This window comes from Pinus tabuliformis, chromosome 9, assembly GCF_031772625.1.
Source record: "Pinus tabuliformis cultivar Carrire ecotype Pingquan chromosome 9, CPIR1, whole genome shotgun sequence".
Classification (NCBI taxonomy): Eukaryota; Viridiplantae; Streptophyta; class Pinopsida; order Pinales; family Pinaceae; genus Pinus; species Pinus tabuliformis.
In genome coordinates this window covers 1,001,452,906-1,001,463,352 of record NC_142307.1, presented here as the reverse complement: position 1 = coordinate 1,001,463,352, position 10,447 = coordinate 1,001,452,906, and the positions used below count along the sequence as shown (strand labels likewise).

The 10,447-nt window shown below is 43.2% G+C and overlaps 1 protein-coding gene across 1 annotated transcript; it reads left to right on the top strand.

The window, feature by feature from the left end:
• The first annotated feature begins 5,887 nt into the window (after positions 1-5,887).
• Positions 5,888-6,463, top strand: LOC149152103 (uncharacterized). The gene has a single exon (XM_089443371.1). It carries the CDS (start codon positions 5,888-5,890, stop codon positions 6,461-6,463), a length of 576 nt encoding a protein of 191 aa, XP_089299497.1.
• Positions 6,464-10,447: the final 3,984 nt, after the last annotated feature.

The window sequence follows — 10,447 nt, the reverse complement described above, 5'->3', positions numbered from 1 at the left end:
CAGTACGGACTTGTGCTCCCACGTACCGTCGAGTATATATTGGGAGACCCCTATAGGCTTAAAACCTTTTATCCATAGGAAGCCGTGTCGGCCGCCCTACTGATCGCAATGCACCGAACACAGCATTCGGGAAGATTGACTGCCGTACCGTAAAAAGTATTCTACAGTTTTGTGATTGGTTTGGTACTCCCTCTACCTAGATCTCCAGAGTAGTCCCTTTCGTTCCTTTTCAGACTCCTTAACGGAAAAGGTCCATCTGAGCACTTGTCACTTCAGGCTCATTAAAAATCGAAGGAGACTAGAGTCATCTTTTGTTTTTTCTCGACTCTTAAAAACTGAAAAAACAAGTTGTGTCAAAGCGTCTAAAAAATTATTTTAAACGGAATATTCATTACCCATTTCCCTACTTTGATCTTAGGTTGAGAAAATGGAGTCTACCAACCAAGGAATTCCCCTTGGTGGAAATCCTAGTCCCTTCTCCTCTTGGGGAGATGTTGGTGCACCCGATATGGCCACATTGTCGCTTCCAGGACTGACAATTGGCTTGCCGGTATGGCTCTTCTCAACCAATGTCATTCAGAACACCACTATTCCTAAACAATCGAATCAGCAATTAGACGAGTCCAGAGTTGCCCACCAACCTTCTACTTCCTCTAATTCTTCCTCTCCTCCTTCCTCTTCGCTTGATGGGGCTGGCAAAGCCAAAAGTCAAGTTCCTAAGGAGAAGAAGGAAAAGAAGAAGAAAGAGAAGAAGAAGAAGGAGCCAAAGGCGAATGGGGGAAAACGAGTGTTGTCTAATGAAAATCCACACACTGCACCGACCAGGCCTAAATCACCATGTGTCATTTGCAAAGGAGACCACTTTCACAGAGATTGTCCTTGCATCCCCCGGATACTAAGGGACTGGTCTCCTCATTTGCACAATCCGGTGTCATCAACCTCTGGTGATCATGTTGAAAGCACACCGTCAACTAGTGAAAGTGAAGCCCTAGGACAAAAAGGGAAAGCTAGATTTCCTTGTAAACTATGCAAGGCAATCATGCCCTCCACCATTGTCCCTTCTTAGATGAAGCTAAAAGAGTTTTGGATGATCGTCCGGTTTCACCGTTACGACTTCCTCCTAGATATAAAAGCCTCTTGCCGAGTCCGTCACTAGTTGACAATCCAGCTGGCCCGCTCAGGTGGTCGGCTGAAGCGCCTATCATTGAAGATAAACCAACTGAACCCATACCAGATGAAAGTCAAAAGGTCGAGGCGACAGTTGACCCGGTCTTGCCTTCAGAGGTTTTATATTCAGATGATACAGTCACTGAAGAGAACAAAGATGACACCGTCCAAATTCTCTTCATTAACATAGACTCCGACGAACATGGGGGCAATCTACCCATTCCCTTACCGCAGGAGGGAAGTTCGTCAGAGCCATACCCGACCGTCTACTCGGTCCCACCTCCAAGCAACCTGGTTGTCTCCTTCGACTGGAATCAACTAGGCAAACCCCGTTTACCAGCAAGCATACCATTCCGAATTATCGTTCAAATATATAGAATGATCACGGCTGGTACCATCATAGATGAGGGGGCTTCTGTGAGCATCCTTTCCTCTATTGCTTGGAAAGCGCTTGGTTCACCATCGCTTTTGCCTGAGATGAGAAATCTGATAGGCTTTGATAAAGGAACCAGTCGACCTTTAGGGATCCTTCCCGATGTGCCCATAACATTGAGAGGGAAGATAGTTCGCATGAACGTAATGGTAGTTCAAGGACCTTTGGATTATAACCTACTCCTTGGACGAGACTATATTTATTGCATGGGATCCATCATCTCCTCACTCTTTAGAGTAATGTGTTTTCCGCACGAAGGAAGAGTGGTCAAGCTCGTGGACCAGCTTTCATTTCCCGGGTCACGCATAGCAAACAGTCATATACCATCCCTAAATGGTCTCTTCACGCAAGAAATGTCTCAATCCCCGATCCATCCTCCCGATGAGCGCGAGTAATTCGGAGGGATATGACTGAAACCCAGGGGGCATGCGTCCTGGTCTGCTTCGGCATGAAAACTTCAGGTATAGGGTAGGTTTCCGCGGGAGAATATGACTATTCTGTACCCCGTCCGTCAGTGGAAGAGGGGTTATCATAGAATAATATTCTCTTGTCAAAGTTATGTGAGTTGGCAGGCGTCGTCGCTCACCTTTTTTTATCTTGGTAGACATCGCCGAAGAAGTGTTTTGTTTGCACCACGAATAGAACAATCTTTGGGTAACCTGTAAGAGGTAGGCCTTTCCTGATAAAACAAATGTTTTGTCTGCAAATTGAGGGGTAACCTTGAAACCATATTTTATACCTGGGGGCATGCAAACCTTTTGGAGTGCAAGCGAGGGGCGGATATTTATTTTTTAAATTTTTAGGACCTCTAACCCTTTAAACTCGTAGGATTAGTCGTCACCTAACTTGCATAAAGAAAGGATGTGGGGCAAAAATCTAAAAATTGCCATTTTTATATGAGACTTTCTTATCATATGACTGGATTAATCGAGCAGTTTTAGCGCATAGTTCAAGCTCGTTAAAAAATAAACATAAGACATGAGCAAATGTTTCCACCCGCGTTTAAGCTCATTAAAAAATGAACTATTCCCCAGTAAATAACCACCGTGAATGTAACATTTCAGCCATTAAAGCCTTGGTCGTGTTTGCATCGTCACCTCCACTTTTCCATTGGCCGATCATTCACCTCCAATTGATTGTTTACCTATTTTGAGGAACAGCTGCGAAGAGTGATTTCACTAGCCATCCTTGTGACACTGCCGTGATTGGAAAATTCCAAACCTTACCTGGAATCAGCTGCTACCCGTTACATCACTCGTTCCTCAAAAGACGAGTCTTCTTTAAGCTCTTTTCAACTGACTCGTAAAATATGAAAAGATTGCCGAGCCATTGGCCTCTCCAGCTCGTTAAAGGGACATGAAGTGCTATCCCTCCTCTAGATTTTAATCTTTTTGGACCTGAGGGATTATTGCACAAAACGATCGAGCGCTTGTTTTGTTCAGCTCGTTAAAACTATCGAAAATTCATCCCTTCTGTATTGTTTTATACTTTTTAGGACTTAAGGGATTAGATGACAAAAAAGGAATTTTGGAGTTACCTTTACGTACCTTTTCAGACTCTCTAAAAATGAAAAGGACCGAGTTATCTTTGTCGTTAAACTCGTTAAAAAGATTAATAGTGACAACCTTGTCTTTAGACGAGAACGAGTTTCACTATCGCTAGGCTCATTAAAACATAGCGATGGGTTTGCCTGAAGGGAAAATTATAGAACAAGCATATGTTATCCTCCTCAAGATTGACAAAAATAAAGAGGTACTGGTCAACAATGACTGGGGAAAAATTGGGAAGAAAACTCAAAGAATCTTTATTGGTAGCAAGTCACTCTTGAACATGACACTTCCACTCCGTGTCCGAGTCGGGTTGGGTTGTTTCATTCACCGGTCACATCACCATGGTCACGCCATACCATCCACGTTTGGGGTAAATTCTACCAATCCATCACATAAGTGTCACCGACATGTTCAAGAGAAGTCATCCAAAGAAGTCACCTGTGTCCCATCCACTACCATACATTATACTTCATTCTTTCATGACCGCCATCTTGAACCATATATCATCAGATTGTTTTCACCTCCATCAAAATCATTTGCTCCGTTCCGTGTCATTGATGTGGGATTCATTAAGGCCCTCCTTTGAAAAATCGCTTCTTGTCGACATCAGCTCATTATCCAAGAAGTTGATCTAGGAACACCCCATTCAGTACTTTGAAGCTTGCATGCCTCAATGGCAAGTTTCTCACTTCCGGCGATAGATATACATCAATGACCTTCGACCGAAAGATTTTGTGTGGTGTTTGACACCAAATCCTTTAATTCACACCATGTGAATTGTACTGTAGTACCTTGAGGGTCATCATCATTATCGGTGATTCCTCTTGCGCTTGTTAACAGTTTACATCATTGACTGGTAATCAAGCGATGTCTTTCCATGTTCGACTTCAAAACATTTTTCAAATTGATCGACTTGTACTTCGAGTGAAGATCGGATGAGATTGAAGACCCCGCATCTAGTTTCATCCATCCGGGATGCAATATATATTCAGGGAAATAAAGACATTAAATGTACAGCATTGCAGCACAGATAATCATCCTACCAAAAGGATGATGGCTCTATCAGAATCATCAGTCTACCATCAGACGATTGTCTGTCTTATGTACATGAAAATGAATTTATAAAGCTGAGCATGGGAATGCCCGCCTCAGCTAGATCATGAAAATAGTATGAAGATAATGTATTATATTGTATCTTATTACAGGACTCCTCCCAGCATTGAAAGAACTTCGGATCCTCCTAATAAAGCATTTCACCCAATAAACGGCCTCATACTTTAGGGGGCAACTGTTATAGAAATTTTTGTGCCTTACAGCTCTAAGCATGAAATGTCCATAAACCAAGGGATCCTAAGTCCCTAAAAGTGTTGTTCCGACCCCTAAAGGAACAAGGTCAACAAATTGCAACTTCTCCCAGAAGTTCTCTACTAGAAACTGCTCAGAATCAGTCAAATCAGGATCATTTCAGCTGCTCCACTGGCTAGCCGCGTTGCATAGCACCCAAATACACTAGCTAGGTGCGTTGCAACACACCTAAATGCACTACCAGGGTGCGTTGAGCGGGATATGACAAATGGCAGTGCCATTCCGCGAGGTAGAAAGACAATGGAAGCTTCTAGAATCTTCTCCAATGACACTTTCCTCACTGAGTTCGACCAAGGATGAGTAAGAGGCTCTCAGTCTCCAAGTGGAAGTAAGAAATGACAGAGAGAAGACACTAGTCAAATCATAAGCTGACTCATCCTCTTTGCATACATCTATATATGGATCCCTCATCCCAGAGATCCAGAGGCTGGAATTTTGTACATTGTAGAGAATTGTTGTTGGTTTTGAGATAGATATCAGAGTATTGGGTGATTTATGCTTTGTTGGAGGTGAAGAGGGGCTTCTTTGTTGGGAGGTTGATGCTGGATCAGGAATCATCGGTTGTAACTCCTCCTGGATCTTCTTGTTATATCAATAAAACTATTTGAGTTTCTCCTACATGCTTGTGTATCATTGATGTTTGTTACATTTGTATGTTTAGCTTAAATCTGATCCTAAGCTATTTATGAATATAAATCCATGTCTTTGTGTATTTTTCTTCTTCTGTGATCTTACAAGAACTTGGTGAATCTGGGAAAGTAAGGGAGCAGGTAGCTGGAAGCTGTCAAAGAGGAGAGAGATTGGATCAAAGGACTAGCGCAAGACACAGGTTGGTTCATCCTATTCCTCTTCGTTTATAGTTCATAAAGAAGAATACGCAAGTAGTTTTCTCTGTTTGTTTCTAAGGTCACTGTCACACCTTAGTGGGATAGGGTCGTTTTGAATGGAAATTTTTCCCGTTAACAAATAGCGCTGGAAATGCAGACTGATTAAGAACATGATAAAGCAAGAGAAACCCCAAATTCTCTTTCTGCAGGAAACTAAATGCAACTCCATCTCTCTAGATCAAATGGCTGTAAAAGTTTGGTCGGGTAGTAGAGTAGCAGCAGTAGATGCTTCTGGCACCTTAGGAGGCTTGGAAATCATCTGGGATGCACGCACCATCGAGCTCAACAACATTCATGCAAACAAGCATTTCCTTCAAGCTACTTTCCACATTACAGGCACCAGTATACATGGTCACATAACCAATGTATATTTTCCCCAGGAAGCTATGCATAAGGTAGAACTTCTGAATACCCTTTCCTCAATCAATACTGATAGGTCTCATTTGCTCTAGATCACTAGGGGAAACTTCAACATGATAACCAAGATGGAAGAAAAGCAAGGAGGAAGGAATAAGCTGGACAAGGAAAGTAACAATCTAAAAGATTACATTCAAAGCAATTGGCTTATTGACATTCCATTCAATAATGGCCTTTTTACCTGGAATAACAAAAGAGCTGGTTCGCACCAAATTGCGTCTCACCTGGACATATTCCTAATCTCTGACAATGCAATCCACTTAGGGGGAGACCTTTCAGCTTTAACCCTGCCACTGATAGGCTCAGACCATTGGCCAATTTCTCTCCAATGGTCTCGACCAGGCATTGCTACCCACAAGTTGTTTCGCTTCGAGGCTTTTTGGATGACACATCTGGATTTTGTCAATCTGGTAAATTCGGAATGGATCAACTTCTCTTCACCAAATGGTACAAGCATGTTCAAATTTCAGCAAAAGCTTAAATGCCTCAAGATTAAAATAAAACAATGGAACCATTCTTCGTTTGGTAACATTTTCCAGGCTGAGACTGCTCTAGATCAAGAGATGAAACAGTTGCAGCAACGGATCACCACCGAGGGAAGATCAGAGGAACTTTTGGAACAAGAAAAGTCTCTTGAAACTTAGATCTTAGAGAGGGCCAAACAAGAAGAAACGCTCTGGAGGCAAAAATCGAGAATTAGGTGGCTAAAGGAAGGGGAAAAAATACAAATTTTTTTCACCGTTCCACTATTCAACGTTGAATGAATAACAATATTACTCACATCCAAAATGAGTAGGGGGTAAAAGTGGAAAAACATGAAGAAATCGAGCTCGAACTTCTCAACTACTTTAAGAAAGATCATCAAGAACCACAGATGGACAGAATGCAAGCTATAGGAAAAATCATAGAGAACATCCCAAAACTCGTCACAGAAGAGCACAACCAGCTCTTACTCAGGCCGGTCGACTTTCAGGAAGCGGAAAATGCAGTTCATCAACTGAAAGAAGGCAAGGCACTGGGGCCAGACGGATTTACCTCCAACTTTTTTCATAATTTTTGGGAGCTAATTAAATTGGAAGTCTAGAAGATTGTTGGGAATCAAGAACCATGAGGTGGATGCTTCCAGCTATGAATGCCACATTCATAGCCCTTATCCCAAAGGAATCTCATTCTAACACCCCTGACAAATTTTGACCCATTTCCTTGTGCAACGTCATCTACAAGATAGTTTCCAAAATCGTAGCTTCAAGACTTAAATCGCTGCTACCACTTCTCATTTCGCTGGAGCAGTTAGGATATGTAGAAGGCAGGCAGATTATGCATGAAATAATCCTCAATCACGAAATCATCCACTCCCTGAAGCACTTCGAGAAATCAGGTATGCTTCTTAAAATCAACCTCTCAAAAGCCTTTGACAGTTTAAGTTGGATGTATGTTCAAAAGACCCTATTTGCCTTTGGTTTCTCCCCAACTTGGATTTGTTGGGTCATGAGTCTCATCTCTTCCTCTTTTTTCTAAATTTTGATCAATGGTATCCCCTCATCTCCTTTCCAACCTTCCTAGGGTATCAGACAGGGGTACCCTCTTTCCTCCTTCCTCTTTGTGTTAATGGCGGAAGGTCTTGGCTGCAGTATTAAAGCTGCTCTGTTTTCCCAGAAACTAAGAGGCCTGTCATTTCCTAACACTCCAGCCTTCGCTCATCAGCAATTTGTGGACGACATGGTCATCCTTTAATCCAGGAAGTTCGACAATTCAATTCACTATTGACGGACTTTTCGAAGGCCTCTAGTGCAAAGATAAACAAGGCCAAATACCAAATCTTCTTTTTCATACCCCCACTGTCACCCAAGCTTCTATAGCTCGTATTCTTGGATTCTCAATTGTTGTTCTCCCTTCCAAATATCTTGGCACTCCTATGACTGGCTCAGCTATGAAACACTCCTCTTGGAGAATGCTCTCAGAAAAACTAGAGGCTCGATTATCTTCCTGGACTCATAGGGCTCTCAATATGGCTAGTCGCCTTGTCTTAATTAAGGTGGTTCTACAATCCATGCCACTGTATCTCTTCTCAATCCTAGCTACACCCAAATGGGTTCAAAAAGAGATCAAATGCTTACAGAGATCCTTCCTGTGGGGCAACTCAGATCAAAAATGCAAATGGGCCCTAGTCAATTGGGACACAGTTTTCCTGCCAAATCTTGCTGGTGGAATGGGTCTGAGGAATCCTCACCACAACAATATGGCTATGGGTGCCCGCATATGGTGGAAATGGCTTACTATGCCATCCACCCCCTGGGCATCCATATGGACTATAAAGTATGCCAACAGTCGACCCACTGAAGAATTAATTCGAATTTCAGAAGTCAACCCAGGTTCTCTAATCTAGAATGCGGCCAAGCAACACAAGCTCTTAATTCAACAGCATAGCTTCTGGGAAGTGAAGGATGGAAATATAGCAAGGTTCTGGGATGACTCTTGGTAGTAGCAACCCAAACTAAAGGATTTGATCTTACCTCTTCAAATCCTGGAACAGGAAATGCAAACCTATAATACTATCAAGCACTTCTAGCTTCCTTCCACATTGCAAGGGCACAGGCAATGGTGTAGCATGGACCACATAATAAGATAGGGAACGGAATCAGCTCAGCAGATTCTCAGTACTGAATTAGAAAAGAGAAGAATAGATTACTCAGAGGAAAAGGATATTCTTAGATGGGGCTATGAAGAAAAAGGATCCTTCACAACTAGGGAGGCCTATCACATCATCATGAAGGAACACATTGTCAAGGACTGATCCAGGTGGATGTTGGTGGCCACCCACCTATCCCATTTGGACCCCCACAACTGTCTCTTTCAGTTTTTTCAGTTTCCTAAATTGTAGCACAATTTACTATTTTTAGCAGTTTTTCGGGTCCTAAACTTCCGGAGCCGTTTTGAGGCCCTAAACGACGTTTTTTTGGGATTCTGGGGCAACATGGGTCCATGGACCGATGTTGCCTCCCAAAGTGGTAGTACTCGGATAGATCTTTCTAACGAGCTATCGTACGCGTCAAACAGAGATCGTATGCCAAAGTTACGACCCCGGGAAATTCATGTACCAATTTACCCAAACGGGGCCCACAATTTGGCGTTTCATCTTCTAGGGTTAGGTTTCGAGATGTGAAGGGTTTTCCATTGTTTCTCAACAATAAATAGGCCTTCGAGCCTCATTGTAATACAGTTCGGAACAGTTCGGAGGCATGTAGCCGCACATCTCTTCTCAGAGATGAGCTACCATCGCCCTAGCTGGTTTATTTCCATTTCTGGTTGTAAGCATATTTCAGTACTTTCCATTAATGAAATGAAGCATTATTTCCGCTGTATCTCTGTGTTTATCGTTATTGCATCTATCTATTTATGGTTATCTCTGTAATCTATTGCGTTCCTGTTTAAATCCGGATCAGTGATATCAGAGCGGTCTGCTTTTTCTCTGTTTTTCTTTGCATGTCCCCAACGAGGTTGGGATATAAGGAGTTAGGGCTTGAACTGGTCGAACCCTTGCAAGACTAGCCTCGCAAATCCCGACGGCCTCCCATGGCGGATGAGAAAAAAGATGAGGGGGCAGGAGATCCTATCAAAATCTTGCTCGAAGAAGCGCTCGAGTGGCAAAGGAACGCGATGATGGATAGCTTTGCGCAAATCCTTCAGCGGCTACCCAGAGGTGATGCATCGGCTTCCAACAGCGACTCTGGAAATGCCACACCGTTTAAGGTACAAGTTAATTTTGAAATCCCCATCTTTGAGGGACAAATAGACGCAGATGTCATAGATAAATGGTTAAATCTGCTAGATGGGTATTTTTCTGTTCATGAATTTTGAAGTCGGGAAAAGATTGTTTTCGCTCTTCTCAAAGCAGCCCCCCACGTCAAGGACTGGTGGGAAACCTACTGCGAGTAGAAGGATGAAAGTACAGGCTCACTATTTTTAGCCGCACCCACTTGGAATGACTTCCGGGATGCCATCAAGGAGCAATATTACCCTGTCGGAAGCTATGAGGACAAATACATCAAATGGACCACACTGCGGCAGGGACGAGACCAAGATGTGCCGGAGTTCACAAACATTTTTCATACCCTTCGCACACAGTTGGGTATCAAAGATTCTGAGCTGCATCTGGTACTCAAATACTATGGCTGCCTGCACAGATACATCCAGGAAGAGATGGTGTTCCTGAACATCTCCTCACTCGGCACAGCATACCGATACGCTGTCAAAATTGAGCAAAAGTTCAAACAGAAGAAGCAAGACTTTGGATCTGCAAATCCAAAGCCCAAAGGACAAAGCCAAGGCGGGGTGACCCAAGACAACCCATCAAAGCCGCAAGAAAAGAACAACACCAAGAAGCCGAAGAAGGACACAGGAAAGTGGTGTGAGTTCCACAAGAGTCCCACTCATAACACAAGTGAGTGTCGGACCAAGCAGTCGCTGGTGGCTGAGTTGAAGGCTTCTGAATCAGATGCATGTTCTGACCCTGAGCCAGAACCCGACAAGGGGAATGGAAAAGGGAAGCAGATCATTGATGTGGATCCCAGCGCCACCGTTGCCACCGCCAAGATCCAGAAAGATGAGCCCGAAAATCCAGAGGAAGG

What these genes read in the sequence shown, in the direction of transcription:
- LOC149152103 (XM_089443371.1), top strand. Translation starts at nt 5,888, where the DNA reads ATGGAAGAAAAGCAAGGAGGAAGGAATAAGCTGGACAAGGAAAGTAAC.